The 26,015-nt window shown below is 39.2% G+C and overlaps 1 protein-coding gene across 2 annotated transcripts in view; it reads left to right on the top strand.

The window, feature by feature from the left end:
• LRP6 (LDL receptor related protein 6) overlaps window positions 1-26,015 on the top strand; it is a 107,640-nt gene that overhangs the window by 6,028 nt on the left and 75,597 nt on the right. For both annotated transcript variants that reach the window (XM_063395334.1, XM_063395333.1), the window contains exon 2: window positions 5,287-5,680. In XM_063395334.1, the coding sequence (XP_063251404.1) occupies window positions 5,287-5,680 (394 nt within the window). The remainder of the gene's footprint in view (window positions 1-5,286; window positions 5,681-26,015) is intronic.

The following is a 26,015-nucleotide window of genomic DNA, read 5'->3' as shown; positions in this document are numbered from 1 at the left end:
TCTGCTCACAGTGAAAGAGGAATAGTGGGCACTAGTAAGTCAGTTCATTATTTTTAAAAATGTATGGAATTGTGTATTGCATAGAAAAAACTGGGGAAGTGCTGTGACAGAGAACTTGGTGCAAATTTCTTGCTTGTTGCTTGCTGTGCTTAAAACTCATATGTATTTCTTGGTGATTTTATTGTTTGCTTGAAAATATAAACCATCTCTGTATAAGTTTCTTGAGGCTGACTCCCTGCTACTTGGAAAACTTCGTTAATTTTCAAATTGTCTCTTTTCTTATTTGATACAAGTCTCCCAGCTTTATTCCCAATGCTACCTCAATCTTTTCATTCTTCCTTCTCCAAATTGAGCAGCAAAACGCAAACATTTGCAGAAAATAAACATACAGAATTTCTTGAAAGCATGAGGAGTGATGAAGAATCTTGAAACCCAGGGAGTGAAGGGACAGTCCTCGTAACTGACTGCTCCAGAATCCTTGTGCCAGTCCAGAAACTTTTCCATATGTTCTTGTGGTTGTTCCCTGTAGGACATCTTGGGGATGATTATTGTATTGCATACAAGGAGTTTTGTGTATTGAACGGTTTTAGGGAGGGAGGTTGCAATTGGTGTTCTTTGCTGTTTATCTCTATCCATTTCTCTGCTTTTCCTTCTCTTGTGAGCTGAATGTGAGTCGTGTCATTCTGTCGAGGCATTTGGCGTCCTTGCTTGCTGTGCCTCATCCAGATCAACATGTATTTGTTTGGTGTCTCCTTTTTTCTCCACTCCTCGTGTTTGCTGTCCTCATAGCAGTGTGCTTGGCAGTACCAGTTCCCTTTAGATGCTCAGAGTTCTTCAGCAAGCCTTTTTAAAAGATGGGATTATTCCTTTCCCAACTCAACGACATCATCTTCCAGTGTGACAAGCTGTGGGGTTTCTTACCCATGACTTCTACATGGATATTTCTACAATGTCAGCAGTTGCTCAGTGGTTTCCACACTGTGATTCTGTGGCAGGTTGCCACAACTTATCTGTGGCCACCTCTGCTCTGAGTCCTGTTCCTTAACTGGAGGTTCATGAGGAACTGGTTCAACTAATTAGTCAAAGCTGATGCAGTCCCTCCTTTCCCTGCTGTGCTAGTGCTTACATTGATTTGATTTTTGGTCTGAACTCATTGTGGATGATGGCTGGCTAAAATTTGCATTTAGGCAGGTGGTGGGGAGAGCTCAGTGGCCTTGTGCTGGTTCAGCTCCCTGCACTGTCTCACCATGGCACGGGACAAATGCTTGAGCCAACACAGAAGAGAGGTTGAACTGAGAGCTGGAAGTGAAGCTGGGGAGAAAGGAGGGAGCTGCAGCCACACCTTGAGCAGATCCAGCAGGCTGCCAGTGGAGGGGAGAGAGCTGCTCCCCCTTCCAGCTCCCTGCTGCTCACCTTATGGCAGCTTTGGAGTTTGCTGGACCACTTCTTGAGTTTATTCAACTTGCTAACCCAGTGAAAACTTCCACTGATGTAGAGATTTGAATCAGCTTGGGAAGGGGCCCTTAACTGAGGGAGGGAATAGAACAGTATTGCTAGGGCTTCGGATTGAGAAAAAAGGATTTGGGGGAAATGAGACTGTGCTAATTGCTTTAGCCAGGCTAAACTCCACCTCAGTGAAAGACAATGAGCATGTTGAAGGTAACACTGCCCTTGCCTCATGGTACCCAGAGCTGTCCTGGATCACTGAAGGTAGAAAGGAGAACGTGGGAATTTGTGGAAAAGGCCACTGGACTAGTTAAAGAAAAGCATGACAAATTTTGACAGCTTAAAATTGCCACTTAAACACCAAAAATACTAAAAAACCTTTTTAGCTGGTAAAGTACTTGTTTTACGTTGGTTTGTCACTTTGCATCCTGTGGGCAGCAGCATTTTTATGCCTGTAACAGGTACCCATAAGTTAAATGTACAAAGCAAGACGAGTAAACAAGTGTAGGGGAAAGGAGACTTGAGTATCCTGGGGATTAGCAACTTTCAGTAAGTAGGAGAGACAGGAGTTGCAGCCAAGAGAAATACCTGGTGTGAGAACTGGAGTTTGGCAGTGGGAAGAAGGATGCTGGTGGAATTGTAGTTGTAAAAGTAAGGCAAAAAAGACAATGTCTGGACTTTGATACTGCATGTGGTAAACTTGAGAAAGGTCTTAGGTGAACATTGGAGTTATGAAACAGTTACAGGCTCAGTGATGCTACTGGCAGAAGTTTCTTACCATGTAAATTATTTTGTTGCTCTTGAAATGTGTTAAACTTGATTTTTTGTAACTTCTGCATTCTTTAGGGAAACATTTGTTCCTGCTGGTAGGTACCAAAAAAATCCCTTCGTTTATTAACTAAGCATAGCTTTTACTCTGTAATGGGTACTTTATTAGAAGAATTACCTGCATGTAGACTTCTCAGGTCATACAGGACATAATAATATTCATTACTATTTCTGGTTTTGATTTCCAGGATAGGTGTTTTCATTTTCAAGAATATGTGCTTCTCTTCAATGCATTGTAGTTTGTTGCAGTTGCACTATATTTTATTATTACGTCTATAGAAAGAGACATAAAAACATGTAAGGAATTCAGCTTCTTAAGAAAAATCTGAATTGTATCTTTTTGCCCCATTGTGACTTAAACTGTCAAATAGTTGCCCAGCTTTGAAAGAAGATGCTCTTGGACTTCTTCTGAGGTTACTGGTGCAGTTCATAACTTCATTATTCAAGAAAGCCATCTCTTCAGTGTCCTGTGCTTTTGAAGTTGGGACAGGGTGGGATCTTCTGGCACAGTTTTTCTCTCAGCACTGCTGCTTGAGTGAACTAAATGCAGAGATGATACTTGGTGCTAATGCTGCCAACTTCAGTAACTGGGTTTTACAGCACATTGAACCATCGTGTTTTCTGGGAAGGGCTGGAGGCCGTGGGGAGCAAACCTGGTTTTTATTATTTTGGTGATGCAGGCGTCATTCCTGAATGTCTCAACAAATTGGCAAGGTTAATTCGCTCATCTGCCAGCCCTTTGGAAAGTGTTACAAGTCGTGCCTTTGAATCCATCTGCATGAAGCTCCACATCCTAAGCCTAGCCGCATTTCTCCTGAGCTGTCATTCAGCTGAGCAGTGCCATTGATAAGAAGGGTTTGTCTGCAGCCCCTGCTCAGGCAGTCCGAGCTGCAGCAGCAGGGAGTGAGTAACCTGTGCAGCGTGGCTGTGTGAGGCTCGCAGTGCCTGCAGGCCTGGCTGATCCCTGCTGTTCCAGTGCAGTGCATGCTGTGTGCATGGGTGCTCTGTGCTGCACATACCAATGGAGCTTGCACTCACTGCTGTGTGCATTTACTCTTTTCCAAATGCTGGGCACGCTGTCTTACTGGAGAAAGCTGTGCCAGCTGGCTGCACGCTCTCCTGTGTGCACTAAATGACACTGAGCTGGCTGTTAGCTAGATTTTTCAGGTTACAGTTGTAGGCGGGCTTTAAAAAGTAAAGGGTTTTATTGTATTACAATTTTTTACACCGTGCAGTTTATTGAATTTTTTCTGAAGCATGTGGTCTTCATAAGCAATCTGCCCTTCAAGAAAATGTACTGTAATTAATTTTAAATCTTAGGGGGTGGAAAATTATGCAAGAAAGGGAAGGAGATAGCAAAGTAAGGTAATAATAAATTCTTAATATAAAGATTCTCTAATTTTAAAAAGTCTACCCCTTCTCCATGGGAAGATAATCTCTAAACTTGAATGGCTTTTTCCACAATAAAAAATATTTGGTGTTATTAAAACCAACATAGTTTCACCCCTCTCGTGTTCTGTCTAAACTTTATCATAAATCAAGTTACATTCAGGATTTCTAAATTTAGGATGACAGTCTAAGCAATTCAGTTTTCTTAAAAATCAACAAAACTCCCACCACCATAAAACATATATAGAGCTCATTTAATTGAAGGTAGATGCAGGAACTTTCTTAATTCTTTCAGCTTCTCCCAATTCACATGTGACAGTGTCTTTGAGAAATTGTTTTGTGATAAGATAATGAGGGGAGTATCCAGTCTTGGAAACCAAGCTTTTGAATTTACTGAAGTTTGTATTTCTGATTTTAGTGTGAGTTTGTCATACAGGGAACCATTCCTTTTCTAGCAGGGTGGCCCTTGACATTACTGAGCCATGCATGTCCTTGGCTCTGTAAATTTTGACCTTTTGGTTAGGACATCCATCCTACTGCAAATTTGCAGTGCCCGCCTATGCTGAGGAACAAATCTGCAAGATCCCTGTGAAATCCGTGTGGTGACAGATAGAGGAGTATTTATGGATCTAAATGCCTCTGTAGAGCTCTGGTGCTACAGTTTGTGAGTAAATGCAGGGAAAGGTAGAAATGTTTTCTGATAGTAGATTTTAAAGGGTTTCATTGTCTGCCTTATACAAATGTAGTATTTTTCTGAACTTTTTGTTGAAGTAGGAATGAGGCTGGAATTTTCATGCTATATATAGCTTGTGGTTAAGGACAATTAAGCAGGCATATTACATTTAAGAGGCTGTCTTTTTTATGGTTGCTGCTTTACATTAGTCATCTCAGCTGTTGTTATGAAAAATATACAGACTGTGCAAACTGACAGAGTAAGCAAATAAAGTATATAAAATGAAGGCTTTGTTTAGAGAACTAAGCAGGAATGGAATGGTAGAGCTGAGTTTGAAAGAACTGAGTTTGCCATTCCTGTAGATTTATTTTTCTCCCTGCCTCCTCATATCATGTTCAACACTCTAAACCAACATTTGCCTCATGCTGTGCAATGAATTTTGTATTTTTATGTACTGTATGTAAAATACGTGAGATATATAATTTCAGGGAGTATTGACATGCAGATGGCTCTGATAGCTTGATGTAAATTATGCTTTTATAGAGGTAGGGTGTATATTATTAAATTCTGTCAAGAAAAATAATCCTTGCTCAGGTGAGCCAGTACTAAGTGCTTAGAAAACTGCTTTACTCTTGTCTTTCTGATCCTTCTCTACAGAGCAGTGTCATTTGGGCACTTCAAACCTGCATTTGCTTTGTTCTCTCCCTTCTTCTTTAATGTTATTTTAATAATGCACAACCCAGAATAGCGAGCTGCCCATTACCAAATTGAAAAGCTTTGAGTCGCTGCTTTTTAGTCAAACTTCAAAATGTCTCCCAGTATTTCTTATTTTTGTAAAGATACCCTTAAATCAGTAGCTAGTGATGGCCTGACACTCCATCACAGTGCAAGTTTTGCTTGATATGAGTGATGCTAACACGTCTGTGTCCCCGTTTGTGCCCCGTGTGCAGCTGCCCCGCTGCTGCTGTACGCGAACCGCCGGGATCTGCGCCTGGTGGACGCTGCCCAGGGCAGGGAGAACGCCACGGTGATCGTGGGGGGCCTGGAGGACGCGGCCGCCGTGGACTTCGTGTTCCTCAAGGGCTTGATTTACTGGAGTGATGTCAGCGAGGAGGCCATCAAAAGGACAGAGTTCAACAAATCCGGGAGCGTGCAGAACGTGGTCGTGTCCGGACTTCTGTCACCCGATGGGCTGGCCTGTGACTGGCTGGGGGAGAAGCTGTACTGGACGGATTCGGAGACAAATCGGATTGAGGTTTCCAACTTAGATGGATCGCTGAGGAAGGTTTTGTTTTGGCAAGAGTTGGATCAGCCCAGAGCAATCGCCTTAGATCCTGCAAGAGGGTAAGTCTTTTTAAAAATAGTTACAAATACCAAAATTTGTGCTATTTCTTGTTTGTTGAATGATTTCAAATGCTGTTGTTAAAGTTATCCTAAGCCATTTTGCATCATTTGCTTCTCTTTCTATTGATGTGATTTGCAGACATCTGAAATTCCGTTCATTTTGGTTTGTGAACAATCAGGAATCATCAGACTTTAAAAAACAGTACTAGAAACTTTGTTTGGCTGTAGTGCAGAAGATCTGCAGAAATGGACAAGTTCTAACCTAAAACTTAATACACTCTGCTTTCCTCAAAAGGCTGTGTCAGCTGCCTGTGGACAGACTGACTTGTGCCTGTCTGAAGTGTCAGGAAATGAAGTTTTTTGGAGCTTTATTTGTTGTTGATATTCATGCTTTATTGAAGCATCTGAAGAAATGGGCGATGTCAACATACAGTATTAATAACAACTTGAGATGTGTTTTGAAGCTTAATCAGAAAATTTTCAAGAGAGGCTCCTTTCCCTACCCTTGGGGGAACTCCTGTTTTAAAAAATCCTGTGGTTTTGCCCAAAAAAAAATCCCTCCAACAACTCCAGTTTAAGGACAAAATATTTTCTTTCTTCCAAATTTTTGAATAGGTCACTTTCTGAGTTGTTATGTAAAGGGTATGTTTTAGGAAGGTATACCCACTATATCCACTCTCTGGTTTACCATATTGCAGTTGCAAAAATTGCAGTTCTCAAATGCAGTTTTATAAAGAAAACCTTTTAGCTTTTAATAAATTTGGTTACATTTCAGAACAGTCTCAAAAACTTGAAATGTAGGTGGAAGAGCGACATGAGCACAGAGACGTAAATTTAAAAAGATAAATAATTCCCCAAACTGTTCTTATATGGATGCTTCTTTCAGTAGTATTTACATATGTTTTTATCCCTGTAATTGTCTTTTGGTTTCAAGATGTTGCCTGCAAACAGTGGTAGGAGTAAGCCATAAAAAAAAATCTGAAACCTGGAAATGCAAAGCCCCTCACATTTTCCTGTATTCTGATCCACCTCCTATTATGCTCAGATGATATTTGTTTCAGATACAATTTTCTAAACTTTCAATTCATGAAAAGAAACTATTTAGCAGCAAAACTTACACTAAGGTCATTTTTACCAATAAGTTAAAGTTTTCTTCAAAGTTAAATGGTGAAAAACAGTTTATCTGAAGTAGCTTCATGTTTCAAAAGTAGTTTAAAGTGTTTCATGAAAAAGCTGATTTAAGTCCCAACCTACTAGTCTTTCCTGGTGTTGGATGTATATTTATTAAATGTATCTGTCTTGCTGAAAACATGAGAATGCCTGCTTGGAAACGAAATGTTAACAGTATAAACTAGCAGAGTTATATAGTGATGAATAATGCATTTTCTCGGAAGTGTCCCACATAGTGAAATTTAGTGACATTTCAATGTTTCAGTGCTCTGGTCTTTGTCAGAAGTGCTGCTGCAGGATACTCCAGGCTTGTGAAGGTCACTGCTTGGGGCTGCTGTGTTGCTTTGCAGGAATGTCACTGGGCTCTTTCAGAGCACATTACACAAACAGTTGAGGCATTAAGAATAAGTGGTTTGGGCAGCCTTTACTTCACTGCCAAAACCATCAGGTGATTGTGTGTGAGGTTCTGTGTGTGTAACTGAGATACTGGAGTAGAAGTCAGACTTCCCATGTCTGTTATCAGTAATAAGAAATGAGATGGATTTACTAATGGAAAATATTTCTTATTTGGTAACTGAGGCACAGCAGCCAAGTCTGCTGGGTTTTTTTAACTTACATAGGAAGGCACTGAAACATCTATATTCTTCCTACTGGCCATATCCTGTGTACATTCTGAGGTCTGAGCTTCTCATTGTGCATGTTCATACACTACAACTTACTTGTTTCATTTATCTTGATACTCAATGTATAAATACAATATATATACAATATATTGTATACAAATATATACTATAAAATACTGTACGTGTAGCAGGAGAGGGAAGGGCCCTGAGGTGAAGGTGAGGGGAATGGGGTGTTTATTCAGCCTTCTTTTGAAGTGAGCTGGCAGCTTCCAGGAAGGCTCCTTGGTCCTATCCATCCTTTCTGGAACTGTTTGTTCCTGACTGGTGTTAAACACGAGACCCTTTAAAATGAGATCTGCAGCTGGGGATGACACTGCCAGTTTAATGGTGACTTTTTGCAAGGAGAAGAGCAGGTGTTAGATCACCAAGTGCAGTGGAACACTCTGTTTAACAACAGCTCACATTAAAGTTGAGCAAGTAGAAAAGAGATTTTTCTACTTCAGCACTCAAGGTGAAAAAAACCAAGGCATATCCAGATTCTTGAGCAAGTACTGCTTTAAAGTGCATTATTGTATATTTGTGCTCCTGTTTTCTTGTTGTGGTGGGATTTTTGTTCTTGGGGGATTGGTATGTTTGTTTATTTTTAGTTTTTAATTTGTGCAGCCCTTTTTCCTTATGGTAAAGACTTCATTATCATAGTTTCAATTCCCTAAAACTTACCCTGTAGACAACTGGATCAGCTTTCTTCATAAGGAGCCCTATCAGAATGAACTGGCTTTTCTCACTTCTAGTGCATTGTTCAGCACGAAGGGAATTTTAAGTGCCTCCTGGAAGTGGTGACTAATTGCTTGCTTTTCAGGACATGTTTTAAATCAAGTGACTATATAGAGTTACCTTAATTGTTAAGGTCTTGTAAAACTTTTGGGTTGTAAAGGGTTTTGGTTAATGAATGGAATTAGAGTACAAAGGGCTACATCACTTTTTATGGCAGCTGAAGTTGATTTCTAGATGAAGTACTTTGAATGTTGGGAAGATCTTCAGGTTTAATGGGTACCCCTCCCCCAGGAGACTTGCATTTCTTTTCATGCAAAATTTTGCAGAGAACAAAAATTTTTTTGTTTTTGAAAGTTGAAAACTGGTATCTGAGCATGTCAAGCACAAAAGCAACTGTAGTACAGACCTTACATCTGCATCTACAGATCTTACATTATAACAAAAGATTTGGGGGAAGTGGTAGTGCTTTTGCTGAGTGGTAGATGTTATACAACAGATTAAGAAAAGGGAAATGGACAGTTCTAATAACAGTTATAGTACCTCTGATTTTGGGAAAAAACATTTTAAAAATGAAAAAAAATGAGATTTTTGCAGTAAACTCAGTTGTACAGTATAATTTTGTTTTCAGGCAAGTTAACATTACATAAAATGGCACTTTGGATGTAAATTCCCAAAGTAATGCAAATAACTGAAGGCTTTGCTTCATACCTTCTCTTGCTTGATGCTGCCTCTCCCTTGAGCAGGTCATTTCTGACTGGAAATCTTTCAGTGCTCCTCTGCTGACACTGATCAGTGCACTCAGCTGATTGTTTGCTGTATAGCCTGGCCTGTGTACTAAGGAGGTAATTTTGAGGTTTTATAGGTGACATGTAGGCAAGTGATACGAAATCTGCAGACTCCTGTGATTATGGCGCAGAGATTTATTAGGTGTATTTCATCTTTCTTCACCTGAGGAGGCTCGGTTGATCAGATGATGTTGATGATTGCAAATACATCACTAAATTTAGGTAATGGCTAGGATATTAAACAAGCCACAAGGTACTTTTTCATTACTTAAAGGTTGCAACAGTATTGCAGATGTTGTCCTGATGAAACTGCAGACACTATTAATTTACTGCAATAGCCTTGAGTTTTAACTCTAGGGGGTTGTTTGTTTTTCGTTACTTTTTTTTTTTTTTTTTGCTTAGTTTTAAACTCACTGACAGACAAAACTTTGCTAAATTAGTTTGAGATTGGTCATGTATGGTCCATATGATGCTAGTTTCTCGTCCTGTGCTAGGATATTTCCATGTTGGATAGATGCAGAAATTGTAAAGATGTATTTTATTGCACAGCTCAAAATGTTACTTTCTTCCTCATCATCTCTTTTCTCCTAGTGTGAAGGAGGAGGTGAAGGAAGGTAACCAGAAACCCACATATTTAAAACAGTGAGGACTTGGAGAGGTGACCTCTCTTGTAAATCTTGCTGTGCTGGTTTTAGATGTTACTGCCACTGTCTGCTATCCTCACCCTACTGCCAGAGGTTGCCAGGAACTCAGAGGAACATGCTTGCTATATATTTGCTTTATTTTGCAGTTGTTTTACCCAGTTTTTGCTTTGTGGCAGGAGATGGGAGAGATTTGGCTTGCTAGAAACCAAGCTAGAGTGCACAGAATTGATTAATGCAGAACAAACATTTTTCTTATAGACTCGTACAACAAAGTTGTAGATGCTTTTAGCTGCAGGCAAGTTTGAAAATACTCTTACATCCCCACCTCCTTCATTCAGTTCTTGGGCTAGAAAACACGACTGTGGAGAGGATCAGTTGAGAGCTGTGCTTTACCTCCTGCAAACCTTCCTGTGACTGTCAGGAACATCTTGCAGCACTGTAGAGTTTGTCAGAACACTTCAGTTCTTTGGCTTTTTTTCCACTTCATCTTCAGTTTCAGGCTTGTTCAGGTGAGACATGTAAATCTAATATGCAAAATGATGGTCTGTTGACAATTTAAGGTAACTTTCAAGGGTATGATCTCTCCTGTCCTTTAACAGGTCAGTGCTGCAGTGAGAAGGGTGACAGGAATTAACTTCATGCAACTTGCTGTAAAGTATCCATATATCAAAGTATACTCCAGATTTGCATGCAGTGTTTATTTAATAAGTTAGAACTGAGTATTTAAAGTGAGGTAGTAATTTCTGCTCTGCATGAGTAACGTCTGGTGATGTCTTTGGTCAGGCTTCTGTATCTGCATTTTCACTCCCTGCAATTATAATTTAGCATCCAAGTCTAGACTATGAAGACCTGTTGTATTTAAAAAAAGAAAAATCATGATTTTAAGCTTGTTATGCATTATGTTAATTAAGAAATATTTTTTCACACACTTTTAAAAATAAAAATAGTCCTAAGATAACTTTTAATAACAGGAACTCAAAGGGGCCATATTAATTTACAGCAGAGTTATAATCTGCTAAATTGTTAATTCTGTGTTCTTCTTGAGAAGTCCAGAGTAGCATTGCTTGTTAAGGAAGCAGAGAGGCTTTAAAGGAAAAGTCCGTGCTGTTTCTGGGGAAGGGGCCAGAGGGGAAAAAAAAAAAAAACAACAACCCACCCACAACCCCAAATACCCTATAAATAATCATTCTCTCCCCCAAATGTAAATTAGATAACTTGGCAGTGTTTGTCAGGAAATCATAACTTCAGAATTCGTGACAGCTATTAAGACTTGTAGTAAGGAGCTTGTGATTGCTTACTAAAACCATTGCAGCTGACTGAGCTTAATAATCGCAAGGAATTACTTTTATATTTCATCTTGGAGAAAGGTTTTGTTTGTAATCTCTTGACTATCTCAAGGCAGGATATTACAGAGGGGATTTTTTCAGAAATTATGATGAGCCTTGCAGACTGTGTGTGTTAAGGCAGATCTGCACCAGAAGACAAAATTAGCCTCTAGTGATTACAGCTCATTGCAATGTGATTTAAACTTTTTCTGCATCCTGCAACCATCTTCTTGCCTTTCTTGGTGAGGTTCAGTGGCACAAACACACTTTCTGCCATAAGATGAAATTAAATTACAGTTCTTGCTGTGATGTATCAGCCAGCTCACCTGTACAACTGAGGGGCATTTGTAGCTGAGCAGACCCAGCCTCAGTCACAGTGGGGCAGAGGAGCGTGGTGGTGTCTTGCCTTTTTCATGGGATGCACAGATGGAAGAAATCTTACATTTCCTTCATTTAAAATCAAAAAAAGGGCTTTTTGGTTGTGGATTGGGTGTGTCCTCCATCTGTGTTTCGGGGAAGTTAGCGAAATGTGTTCATTTTAGAGTGTAAAGTTTGGTCCAAACTTTAGAACAAAGGTTTTGGTCTGTTTTGTGGAGCAGAAAGTTGCCTTTGTTCCTCTGCAGGACACTGTAATTTGATTTATGTTTTTGACAAAAAAAGATTGATTTATGGCTTATTTCCTGAAGAAAGCTGATCAATTCCTAGCATTATTTAAAGCCGACTGATAATATTTTTAAAGTAAATTATGGATTAAGTTTATTTAAAAAATGAAAATCAGACGACTCAGCTGTATGGAATTTCAGCATGATTAACAAAGAAAAAAAAATTCTGTAGAACCCTCTTTATTTGGCTGCATTCCTGGAAAAAAATAAGACTATCCCTGTGGAGAATGAATGTGTTTCAGTTCTGACATCTCTGTAGAATGGTCAGATAAAATGTCACAGTATAATATATTGTATGGAGAAGATTGAGCAAATGCAGCTTTTACAGTGAGAAAGGAGGACATACCAGGGACAAATGTTGAGGTGACCTAATAAAATACCTAAATAAGCATTTTGAGATTTAGTGCAGTGACCCTGGGATAGAGGAGCAGATTAGAGTTGGTTCACATTACGGGGTGCCAGGGTTGTTAGTTGAGCCTGTATCTGAACCAGTACTATTTTATCATTTTAGAATCTGTATATATATGTCCTGAAAATTAGCTGAGCAAAGCAAAAGTTATTGCTTTAGATTTCTGCTTGACACTTGGAGAAAGAAATGACTCCTTTTAACTCTTTGTTGTATACTGTAGCCTAAGTTGTTAGGCTGTTTCTTTCCCGGTGGATTCCCCCTTCCAGATTTGTTTTTAAAACATCTGGCCCAGTTGTGAGTGTTCTGTAATGAGGAAAGAAATAGGAAAAACCCAAGCCTTGTAAATGGGGGCAGAGTCACTTCTGATGGGCCAGAAGTGTTGTTCTATGGTATTGCTCTAGATTTTAAACTGTGTACTTTAAATGCATATGTGTGGGTGAGAATGTATACATAATATGTGTTTGTGGTGTCTGTGTCTAGGTAATTGTATCTCATACTTGAAACAGTCTAATTGGGTTGTACCTTAAAACCTAAAATCTAAACAAACCGACAGAACATCTCCTTCCCACCCCCTGGAAAAACCCCGACCAAAAAACCAAACACATACAGCAAACCTCAAGTTCCCATAAATATGGAACCCTTTTTTTCCCCTTGAACTGATGAGTACAAATATAAAGAACAGTAACACATTTTCTGGACCTTGATGGTTTAATTAGAATCCATCTAATACCACTCTCCTTAAAAAAAAAGTCAGCACTCTGGGCATCTCTCTTCCACCCTCCTCCACCGCCTCCTTTCTTTCCCCAGGGTTGTTTAACACATACTTTACATTTTCATTTCTCATTTTCATTTCTCATGGGAACTGTGTCGTTTCTCTCTTTTACATCTTAATTTCATGTTTCAGCATAAAGTATTAGTTGTATTAAGTTTTCTCTGTCACTTCAAGCAAGAAGTAGTAAAGATAGGAAATTATGCAGCTAAGAGCACTGTTAAGTCTACGAGCTTTTTTCTAAATAAATCTGTGTTAAGTGTGAAGCTTATTTTTCTTATTCAGAGGATAAGTAAGACCTCTGCTCTAGCCCATTGTTTAAAAATTCCCTTAAAATTCAAGAAAGCTGTCTTGCAAATTCAGCTTGTGTGATTTTTTTGCTGTGTATTGTAGCGAAGCATATAAATGTCTTTAATTCTCAAATAGAAGCAGATTCTTTTGCTGTAAACAAGGTGTTTGTCATAGAATAAAACTGTGCCTTATGTCATGATCTAACCTACAGGTTAAATTCTGGCAAACTTACTCTTGTACTAAAAAATACTGTTTTGCTATTTCTATGGTTTTTCAGCATGCATTTTTCTTGTATGTGCTTAAAGAAAGAAAAAAGATTGTTTCTGTAAAGTACATGTTTAGATCTAGGTTATAAGCCTGGTTAGCCTGGTGTGAAAATTAAGTGGGGGAGGGAAATTGCTCAAGAGGAATATATGGTTTATAAAGTAAACTGTAAGAACATCCTGGGGAAAATTTCAGATATATAAAACAAAACCTGCTTATTTCTTACTGTAAACATTGAAAATGTGATGGAGTTTGAGCAGTTGTTAACAGTCCAGAGCTGTCTGGTTTTATTGTCCTTGCTTACATTGCTAAAATGCTGCTTCACCTGATCATGAGATGTCACACAAATGCTCTATTAGCTGCATAAAAAGCACAGGTTGTGCTGTAATTTCACCCTGCCTCCCTGATTAAACAATTTGTTGTTTTACTGCAATAGGATGCCACGCTGTTTGAACCAGTATTTTATAATGTGCTTACTGTGGCCAGCAGTGGTAGCTGGGGGTTCTGACTGAGCATTTCTGTTGCCCTCTCTTTTCTCATGTGGAAAGGCAGTCTCTTGAAGGATTGCTGGATCTTGAAGGATTCCTCAGTGCTGAGCTGGCAGGGGTAGGATGGCTTGGCCAGCTAGTCAATACTGTAACCAGAGATTTGTTTTAGTAAAGGTCTGGTTGCTGCTCATAACCACTAAAAGCTTTAGCATTAAATAAATTATATAGTCCTAATCAACATTTTATAACTGCAAACCAAATTTGGATTTATGTGATGGATGCTATGAAAGCATGAAAGTACAATGTGTTCTTGAGGTTTGACAGAAATTTGTTACTTAACTTGAGAAGAATTGTCTCCTTGCATTAAAAAATGTTCTTCTATTTAAAGAAATGAGACTTGGAAAACTGAGTTCCTAAACTGAGGCAAATGAGACTTGAAAAACTGAGTCCTTAATATAAATGTATTTGTTTTAATGAAATTAAAAAATGGTGTTTCATCAGGTTGTATAAGCAGAGCGTTTTGCCCACTATTTAACTAGACAAAAGGCAGCCTTATTGATAGCCATGAAGTATAAACAGGTTCTCCTTGCTTCCAGTCACAAGCTTCCCTGTCTGGGGCAGATTCTCATTAAACTGTGGCTCTATTGTTGCCAATCCTGTCTTCTCTGTACCCCCTTCAGAGTGAAATGGCTGCTATCAACTGGTCACACACAGATCATTAGCTTATGAAAGGTAAAATCCAGAATATCGAGGACTTCTATGCATCAGCAGTTTCAAACATGCAGCAGGACACACTTGAAATAGAACCAAGCAGTGGCTGGAAGAAAGGCTTGATAATTTTTGTGTTTTGGTAGGCTTTATGGTCATCCATAAAGAGATAGAGTCTTCCCATTTTCCCCAGTATGAATAGGATCCCAGATGCCAAAGGGCCACCTGTACAACAGGGTTTAGATTTTTGAGGTCTGGCTCCTGTTAAAGTTTTTTGTCTCTCTCCTGCTTGCAAAGCTTGTCCCTCTGCAAACAACTGCTGAATATTTTATCTGTAGAGTTCACCAGTATAATGTTAACAGTGCATACATCAAATGATCTATGAATAAGAAGTGCCTGAAATGTGTTACAGAAGCCAAGCCATTAAAAATGGAGTGTACTTGCAGAACAACTTGGTTTGGGTGTAGGTATTTCAGAGTCTAGGAAGCATTTGGACTTTTATCTGGAGGCCTTTACAAGAATACTTCTTGCTGCTTGTTTTGCCTCACGCTTTGTGATTCTGGAGCTAAGGGATTGGAACAGCTATCAGGATGTTTGGAAAAGAGGGAGGAGAGAGAAACTCCTTAAGATACTCTAAAAGTAAGTTTATGAGGATCAGAAATAAAATTTGTCATATTGGAAAATGTTGCCTGGCAGCTCTTTATAGACCAGCAGAAGTCCTATATTTAAGGTAAGAAAAGATAAAACAAACCCTGAACAATTAAACAGGCTTGATGAGAGCACTCCTGAAATCAAGTGGAAAGTCATCTATGGGTGTCACTTGATGCTTAAACCTTGCCTTGAGTATTGCCTGTCTAATCTTAAACTCATCTTAAAGTGAATGACTTGGCATGATTCTTCCCTTGCTGATTTCCAGGACTAAATTTGATTGGGAATTGTCATTCCTAAATTTACAGCTACCTGATTAACTAGGAAGAAATGTTTTGTACTAGTGAAAGAATCTGCAGAACCAGTTATCTATAAACTAAATTTACGAAGTAAATATACAAAAAAAAATTTGTGCTAATGGAAAACTCTGTAGTATTTTGAAAATAGGGTTACTCCGTGAAGTTTTTGCATTATAAAGAAAACTAGTTAGATGCAAATATGTGGGTTTTGAGGTGGAGGAAGATGAGACTATTTTAGAAAACATATTTATCAAGATCATCTTAATTGTGCCATTCTGCTTTCCTTCTCTCCCCCCCATTTGCCCCCACCACGTACACCATCCACTTTTCTGACTTTCCAAATGTGCTTTACCATCAGTTTCAGGAGGGAATGTGTGTAATGTAAGCATTAAGTGTATCCTTTGGGGTTGTGGCTTTTAAGTGCTTTTCTTTCTCAAGTTCTGCTTTCCAAAGTATATTTAAGATGCCACTTAGAATCTGTCCTGTGAACTGCCTGGGTTGTAGTTGACCATGCAGCTTGGACAGATAAAATCACAGTATTAATCAGTATTTTGCTCTAGCAGTGTTGACCATGCTGTTTAGGTATAGAGCTCTGGTTTTGCACAAGGAGTTTGTGGCATTCCAATGTCCAGCCTTAAATGATTGTTTTCTTAGTGCAGGAGCCTAGATACCGTATAAAACTTCTTTTCAGGAAGTGCTGAGTATGAACTTCAGGGATTTTCCCTCTGAGATGGTAAAGGATATAATTAAGCTTAATTTATGTATTTTTTTTCTGTTGAACAAAGACAGACCAAAATCCCATTTAAAACAGCATAAGTGATGACCACTCTACCCTATGTGTGTGCCAAAATCGGTTAATGAAATTGAGTTGAGCTGAGAATTTGAAAAATGCCCAAGCTATGTAGTGAGAAACAAGTATGTAGTTAACTTTATGCTTGATTTTTTTAAAAATTCATTTTAGCAAAAACAATGGTTACCTTTTTCTTTTGCACACGTATCTTCCTGCCAAATGTATGGTTCTTGTGAACTGTGAAACTTAACATTTTCATGATGTCCTGTTGCTTCTAGGTAGGTTTCCTTTGGTGTGAGCATGGTCAAGAAGTTCACATGAATGTAAGACAAAGCTTGTCAAACATATGTTGAGTGAATGCTTGACTAATGTTTTTATGATGGAAAAGTTCTGGGTCCTTTTTTTAGAAACAATAAGAAAAATCTATGGGAACAATTAGCCTTTTTATGTCTGACTTTGAAGATATCACATGACTTGTTTCTTCATTTCAGCCTGTCCCTCTGGAATTACAGTCACTGGCATCTATTTTCTCAGTACTGCTGAGAGCTGTGTACTCATCTTCACAGACATAGTTTGGTGTTTTCTTTGTGTTGCCAACTGTGAATTTTTAAGGATGTAAAAAAATAAAACAGTTTAATGCTCCAAAATCATAATGGGATAGGATTGATATTGATTTATTGACTGATGTATCCAGAGAGTCAACAAAAATTCCAAGGCAAAGCATGTACATAAACCTTTTGACGTTACATAGTTTGATTTCACCTAGAATTACCCTGTTTTACATAACTGAAGACAACACCATTTCTGTGTAGTTGTGTTTCCATGCCTGATGAGAAATCATATAAGTTAAGAAAGTGGTAATTTAGGACCTGGTGCAGTCTCCACCTAGACATTTGTAGACCGAGTTATGCAGTTCACATGCCCTGTTATATAGTTAATTTGATTACAACACCTTATTCAGTGTTTCAGCAATAGAAACTGTTGATGGGAATGGCCATGCCCAGTTTTATTTCAGTCTTATTCTTCCTTGACTTTTTTTGTGGATAGATTTGTTACCCTTTTTAGGATTCAAGGTGCTTTAAAAGGTTTTCAGAAACTGAAATTCTCTGTAGTCAGCTGGTGATTTTGGAGGCAGTAGTGGGCATGAACAGCATTCTGGTTTGGGGCAGAGTTGCCCTTCAGTGAGGGTATGACTGCAGTCTAGTAGTGGAGGAGTTCAATTGGTTCTTTCAGAATTCAGTTTTATTTTAATCCTGGTATCTTTTTTAAAAGTTTGACTGAAGTTAGTGTCTATCACCATGTTAACAAGTGGGAAGGCATGAAGGTGAAGTGGGAAGATAAGAGGTTTTACCTTAAATAACTAGTAGAAAAGACAGTGTGATAAAGTGGTTTTCACAAATACACATGAGCACCAAGCTCTGTTCTCCTTTCTACAACTTCTTTGCAACCAAAGTGTTTTACTAATATTCCTCTTGTGAGAAGTAGGGTTGCTTTCATATACCATAAGAGGAAGCAAATATTTATTTTTTTTGCCAGTCACTTTTTTAAGAATACCCTCTGCTCTTCCAGCCTTTACTGTGCATCGTAGTGTTTTGTCTGTGACATTCTTGACACGTTCCAGAGTGCATTGGATAAATTTGTTAGAGAAGCAGTTGTTTTATTTATCTCTCTGGAAGCACAAGAATGGGCAAAACATGTCAGCAAAAGTAAACTGAATGATCCCACAGACAAACTTCTGTTGCTGCCAGAAGAAAAGTACCATTTGATTGAATTGGCATTTTGGTGCTAACACTGTATTTTCAATAATAAAATCTGTGAGCATTGCCAAGGTGACTGTGAGTGGGGTAAGCATACTGTACTGGGAGTGCTGTTTACAGAGACTTAGGTAGGCACTTTTTTAAATGTATAGGTTCTTTTTTGCATAGAATCACTTAGAAAACACATAGAAACACATAGAAAACATAGAAACACAAATCACTATGTGATGTGTACACCAGCACATGGAAATGGGTGGCTGCTGGGCTGGAATCAGGGTCCACTTGGAGGCAGCTGTTGTCACATGCACGTGGTTCTGAGTTGGTGAGTATTGGTTTTATATCAATGATAGCTTAAAAATCACAACGCAGCACAAAGCACTAAATAGACAATTGATTAAGGGAGCATTTAATTGATGGTTTGTTACCCAAAAGGGCATAGACTGCGAGTTTTTGGTGTTGTAAAGGTCTAAATGTAACCTGGGAAATGAAGTCAGGAAACCTAGCAACTGAATATTTTAGTTGAGGGTGAGATGCTGTTTAATTTAAGGTTAAAAAGCTGTAAAACCACTTGCATAGATCAACAGATTATGTGTCAAAGGAAGATTGCGGCATGTAACTCTTGGTATAAAGAATGCTCAGCTCCTGTGATTAGCAGCAGAGTGGGCTGTGAAATAAAGTATCAGGCATTCCTTCAGCATAATCGTTCTGAAAATGCCAACAGCTGGTTTACACAAGTAAGACACTGTAGAAATGTATGACTGTATATGGTAGCATTGCATCATTTGAGCTTCAGAACTTAATTCTTTAGATAAGGAATGTTTAGGTACAGATGAAGTTGATATGCCATGAAATAGCAATAGTTACAAACATGTAACTTGACAAAAGCATCACATATTTAGTGGTGTAATATGTCTGAAAAGACAAGAGTTTAGTAGTGGTGTAGTCTGCCTTATCACTGTAGTTGAGTGGAGTGAGTGATTTGTGTATCACTGAGCAGATACTCTGTACTACAACATTTTTCCAGGGGTGGATAAATGAGGATTTTGTTTCTGGTTCTTCTTTGTGTGGTGTATTGTGGTTTTGGTGTTTGTTTTGATGACTAATCCTGAGCAAAGCACTATTTTTGACTTAACTTTCTTTTTCAAGAGATTTGATGTTATTTTGCTGGTTTGTGAGCACAACACGGTTCTCTGCTTTTCTCTTTCCCATCTCCCAGTCCTGCAGATTCCTGCTGGAAGAGATACTGAGATTCTCTCTGCCTCAATGGGATAGGCCAGGGCCAAAGCTGTGCCAGCCTTTTGTGATTGTTTTAAAATGTGTAGAGCAGCAGCTGTGTTGTTATATATTCATTCTAACAGCCCTGCTTGTCAAACAGTTTAGATGAATTAGAAAGGCAAAAGTAAAACGTGTTTGAAAACCTAGAATTAGTATAAACAATTTGGGAGATTCTGAGATGGACTTTAGGAATGTTTGTGATAAAAGCATTCTTTGCCATTGGTGCGTCCTTGTGACTGTAAAAAACATGGTGCTAATGTGCTGCTGAAATGTATGTAAAGAAGCAGAGGTGCTGACCTGTCTTCTTAATTTGGAGAGGTAAATCATATAAACTGCATTAAAAGGTGAAGTAAGAGCTAACACTTTCATTAAAGGATTTTCAGTTAATTGAAGTAGGTGTAGAATTATCTGACCATTTATTTTAGTTGAAATGCCGACTGATCAAAATTGACATTTTTGGTGGAAACCTTTGTTTTGACAGCTTTCCATAGGGTCACATGGTTGGAGCCCTGAGTTTCCTGTTCTGTTGCAGTCATTCCACAGTAGGTAGCTGGTAAGGTGGTTGAGGATTCTTGGCTGTGGCAGCATTGTGACCTTCCTGCTCTTAGATGTTTCTATCCACAGAGATCTTTCTGTTTTAAATGTTATTGTCACACGCTGTTCCACTGCAGTGATAACTAAGCAAGGCTTAGATGACAGGGAAATGCTATTTCTACAAAAACATACTGCCCCTTTCACATCTCCAGTCCTAATTCCTTTGTCAGCTCTTCCTCATTCTGTCTCTGTGATTTGTCCTACACTGTGTATTGCCTAGATGGAAAGTAGGATCAAGGCTTGTCAGGCTCACCAGAATTCTAATACCTGTCTTGTAGACCCTAGAAGGCAAGAGGGTGATAAAAATATAGGTTTGAGGTCTTTTTTCATGAGACAGAAACAGAGCAGCTGAAGAGATCTGGAGCTTCTTCCCCTTGTCAGAAGTTTTAGCTTCCTGTGCTTATTGACCTGTATACTTCCATTGTATAATCTGGTTGACATACAGGAATGCTATTTATCTCTTTGCTGTTCTCACAGGCAGTCGTTTTTTAAATGGGTACTAAGCTGTCATATCAGTTTTCTAGTTTTTGCTCACTGGTGGTTTTTCTCTAAGATTATTACAGACTTTAAGACACTTATAACTTTTCAAGTTATATGACATCCCTATTTAAAGGTCTGATTTTCTTGCTGACTTATCGAAGTCCACACTATGAAATGCGGAAATAGCTGTCTTTATTACTTATTGTCAAAAGCAATGTCATTAAATTGCAACAGCAGCCTTCTAATTCACCCTGTGATTTGTTAATCTTTGTCTCAGCAATGAGCAGCTTACTTTGTGAAAGTTGTATTGTCTTTAAATATGAGCAGATGCAAAAGAGGAAATATACACAGTTATTAACAGATCTTTTTTATCATTTGGTAGGTGTTTTTGCTCCATCAGCTTCTAGCACAAGATGCATTTCTTACTTCTACAGGTGGGATTGGGAGAACAGAAAAGAAGTAGCATCACTGTACTGCCAAAATAAATAGCTCAAGGACCTCACGTACCACCCCAGTGCTGTCAGAACAGCTGTTAACTAAATGTTTCAGCTGCCTGAGGGTGTGGATACTACTGTGGTGGGGTGGCACAGTTAGTGACAGGTTATTCTGCAAACTAATACCTGTTTGCTCTGATAATTTGGTTTTAAATGTGCACAGCTCAAAATCAGTCTGGGCACAGATAAGTGCTTCCCATGGGAGGTTGAACCAAAGAGCAGCAAGCCATTCCCATAAGAGCTACCACAAGAGCTAATGTTGCTGTGTTCAGAAAGTTCCACCAAGAACTGTCCTGGCTGTCTAGCTTTCCACATATTTCATTCATGGGTATCTAGAACCTCTTGCTACCTCTGCCAATGTGATTAAAAGCCAAAAGTTGTTAGCTGGTGATCGATGGCAGTTTTCACTCTGACCTTGAGTCACATGCAAGAGTGCAAAGGAAAGGGTTGCTGCACAACTTTGTGGTACTCTTAATTAGCTCCTCTGAGGTTACAGATTTATCCATCTGAGGTTTGTGCAGCTGAGAAAAGCAGTGTTCACAGCTTTTCACATTGAATGTGTGAGATTGGGTTATGTTAAACTAACACTGAGCACATGCATACAAAAACCTGCTGGATCTAGGAGCTGACAGCCTAAAAACAGGGATAAAGCACCATTAGTAGCTCATATGTGATGTATGTGTGAATACTGCAGGTATCTGTGTTACTCCCAGTTTGACCTTTGCAATTTGGTGCTCAATTTTTGGTCAAACTGGGCCCCAGCTCCATCTCCCAGTGGCCTCCCAGCCCAGGGCACCCACATGGGAGAGACCCTGCTCCACGTGCTGCACCTGCTGGACGTGCTTCATTCAGTGCCTTTGCTTTCATTAAACTTCAAGGAATCTAGCTTGAAGTGCCTGTTTCTAGGTGATCCTTCATTCCATTGTTCACAGAGAAAGTTGCTATGGGCTTTTTCTGTTTGTTTTCTTTTCTGTTTCTTTTGCCTATTAGTCCACATGAGTCAACATCCAGTTCATTGCAAGGGATGCACAACAGAAAAAGCAGTACACAGATCTCTGGTACTACATTTTCTTGTAACAGTCTCTTTATGTGAACTTTATTTAAATGATCTAGGAGAAGTTTGTTTGGCTTTTGTGTTAAAAGAAGAACTCCTAGTCTCTGCTTTGACAGATGTTTCATATCTCTCTAGAAGGAACTACCTACAGAGGAGATGATGGCCCTGCTTAAAATGCTGAAGTTGGTGACTTCACTTAGTCTAGGTATAACTGCCTTAGTGACATCAGTTTGATGACTCTCTGTCTTTGAAAAGAACAAAAAACCCACATAATAACCTCTCATTAGGATATAAATGAAGGTTCAGTTCTTGCCAAACTGAGCAAGTCTTATTTCTTTCACGGTTATCTGGGACTTCAAGAAAGGCACAAATCCTATTTCTTAGTTTGACAGCCAGAAAGCAATCTTTGAGGGGAGATATTCTTTTGCACACTTAGGTACCCAAGTGTTGAGGGAAATTCCCTGTTGGACCATCCAGGGCCACTCTGGCAGTGGCTCTTGCACAGCCTGAGCTGGGACTGAACCTCCTTCCAGGGCACAGCCCTCCCTCACCCAGGCAGACCAGGGCTCCCATAGCAGAGTGTGGCTGTGGGATTCCCACAGCACATGGGTCAATCCTTAAAATGATTTTATCTTGGTGCACTAGCTAAATAACAAAATCACAGCTGGAGCTGGGTGCCTGTGAGGCCCTGAACAAAGGAAACCCTGGCCTTTTATACCCTCACAGTGTAAGAGCAGGAAGGTCTGGGGCTGTCACTCCTGTCTGAGTGTCTGGTCACCTGCCATTTGTTATCTAAAGAGTTGGTCCTGTGTCCTCACTGTTAACCCTGCAAAACCAACCTATCCTGGCAGCTCACAGCAGTCCACAAAACAGAAGAGGAGCAAGGTTAGAAAGAGTTAAGTTTCTTTTGGATAAATAACCCATCTATATTTCTTACACACTTGGGGGAAATTCTTACTGCTGCCACCAATTCTCTATATTATTAGAATTACTCTATTTGAATTGTTTCATATAATTAATTTTCCAAACATATTTTTGTCCGCAGTAGTAATCCCAAACTTTGGGTTTTTTGTTGATTTGTTTGGGTTTTTGAGGGGTTTTGTTCAGTTGCAGAACTAGAGATCCATTTTTTTACAGTTCAGTTCAGAGAAGAGTAGTTAAAGACTAATTGTCAATAAAGCAGATTAAAGCCTTTGGTAAAATTGGATAACAACCATGAAGGGATTACTGTTCATGACTTATAACAAAGGAAAGTATTATCTGAAGCAGACCATGGAATGGACAGACTAAAAGGGGACTTGATATGAAAGGAGTAAATTAAATGTAGAGCATAAGACCACTTTTTTGGAAGTGTATGCAGTCAGTTTTCAGGAATTGTTGCACTTGGGATTGGATTTGATCACTGGTGGACAAACTCAGCTCCTGAGGAGAAGAACATCCATACATATGCATACATGATGTGGGATTTTATTTATGTTTTTCTACAAGCACTGGCTGATGCAAAACTTCGAGGGGTTGGGTTGTACGAGCATGTTACACATTTCCATGAAAGATGTAAGCTTAAAGGAAAACCCAGAACACAGATGTATTAACCATACTTTGCATTGGGACAGAAATAATATACAGCACAACCTGTAAGCTGTATGTGGCTTGGTCACAAATCTCAACCTTTCTACAGTGATGCTCAGTGCTGTCTTTTGGCCCCAGTCCTTTTCACCCTGAGCACTGTGACTGTAAGAACTTTGGAGTACAAGTACTTTGTCCTCTTCAGTAAAGCAATACTGTGATTTTTAACTTCAGAATTCCAGGTGCATTATAGTTGCTGTAGAATGCACTTTTTCCTTAAAAATTGAATCCAAGTACTTAATATGTAGCTGTCTACAGTAGGCATGGAAAAGTAGAAGCATCCTTACTTCCTTTATAGCAAAACCTAATCTTGAAAAAGCTTGAGTGAAGTCTCAGACATCTCAGTTATTTTATAACCTCAGTTATTTTATAATAGTGTTTTCAGTGTAAAAATGAAGTGATGGAACTCATGTTCCATCTGAGTATGAAGTCTTTGGCCAGTATTCAGACCACATTTTGTGGACCTTTTTAAGTGCTCTGGGCAGACATGGTTTCATAATAAAAGCCAAGTCTACCTAGGTTTGTATCTCCAGAATTAGGTCCCTGACCAAATCTCATGTAATTAACCTGTCTCATTATGCATTAATTACAATGTATCCCTTTATGTCTGTCTTTCTTACCCTCTATAGAGAAATCTCTCCTCTTCCTCCCACCCCCTTTTTTGTGGTTTGTTTTGTAATGAATATCATGTAGCTTTTGGGTAAAAACAAGGCCATATTTTATGTCATTTTGTGGTATGAAAAGATGATTTGGTGTGTGTGTGCCACTTTCTTACAGGAGAAAAAGTGATTTAGTGATTCTGGTGGATGATCAAAGTGGCATCAGGTTGGTTTCCATATCAACAAACTGATAAATCACAAGGGCAGGAGCTGCACTGAAAATGTACTGAACCCCTAGATAGCATGAATTAATTGAATTTTTAAAAAAGCCTAAAAATGATGGTTACATGTAAGTAAGACTGATCTACATACTAAACAATAGGATGAAAACTATGAAAAAACAATTAGCAGAGTGCCGAAATGTGATGGAGGGTAAGATTCAGCATGGCTTGGCAGAATATTAGGGTTCTGTAGGGCCTCTTGGAGGAGTCAGGAATCAGGAACATAAAACTCATCCAGTTGGTAGCTGTGTACTGAGAGAGGGGCTGGATGACAAGGGGATATTTTACTGATGAAAGACTTTGAATGATAAAAAAGAACTCTCCCAGAGGAAAAGTTGCAAAAAGATCTCCTGATACTGAACACGTCATTCCCCAATTTCAGCTGATGGGAGACAGGTCATAGCTCTGATAGTTTTTTTGACATAATCTTCTCTTATTCCTGGCTGTGCCATCCTGCCCTTCAGTGTTTTAGCACAGGTACCCCCTTGATGTTATGGTGAACTGCATCAGGGGGTTGATGGCCCCAACTTAGAGTGAACTTCCATTAAATCAGAGAATAAAGTTGAATTCATTCAAGAGTGGGTCTTGGTTAAAGATTGTAGGCTGACTCTGCATTAAGGATTGCAGGGGTGGTTGTAGCAGTACATTCTGTTTTCTGGGTGTGGGTGATGCATCTGTGCAGTGCCTGGAACAGAGTTCATAGCTCCAAACCCTGCCCAGCAGTGGGGGATGCCTAAATTTTTATTTCTGAGAGACAGCCCAGAATGCCAGATGGCAGATTTGTCTGTCCTGCCCTCATTCACTGAGCAACACAACCGGCATAAGTGGCTGTGCTCTCTTGCCATGGAGAAGTGTTTGGGTTTCTAGGGCTTCAATGTAAGATACAAGTATAGTGAGAAATCTTTCAGCCCTTCCTAAATTCAGGATGTGTAGGGTGATATGAAGAATAATTCTCCCAGTTTTTTATTGATTTATAAGAAGCAAGTTTGGTTATAACTGAGCTGAAAATGCAAGGAGTGAAAAATTATTGTAGTAGCTGACTTGTCTAGTTTCAACCCCAAGCTCTTTTTAATTACAGAATTCTAAATCCTCATTTACAATCTAAATATGTGCAGTACAAATGTTTATATTCTTAGTGCAAGTCCCTGTAAAGAAACAGATTTTTTGATTGTACAAAGAAGGTCAATTTTATCTGAGAAAGATGAAGAATTGTGATCCTCCTGTGTTCTCACTGCTTTCCCCACTTGTAGTTTTAACGTAGCTAAATACTCTTTTATACTAGCTTTCATAATTTTGTTCAGTTCCCAGGTGCATAGAGATCTGCACCTTTCTGTAGTTCCTAAAGAACTCTTTGGAAGGTGTTGTGTGTGTGGGCTCCTCCTGGGCAGTGCTGGGGGCATTGCCAGAGCAGACCTCTGTGACACTCAGCCCTGCAGAGTTACCCAGCACGCTGCCTTGGCTCAGCTGCTTTCCTGGCCCCGTGAGAGACTCTGTCACAGTTGTTGGTTTGTGGTGTTTTTGTTAGT

Source organism: Prinia subflava, chromosome 4 (assembly GCF_021018805.1).
Source record: "Prinia subflava isolate CZ2003 ecotype Zambia chromosome 4, Cam_Psub_1.2, whole genome shotgun sequence".
Lineage (NCBI taxonomy): Eukaryota > Metazoa > Chordata > Aves > Passeriformes > Cisticolidae > Prinia > Prinia subflava.
This window is presented reverse-complemented; position numbering and strand designations above follow the sequence as displayed.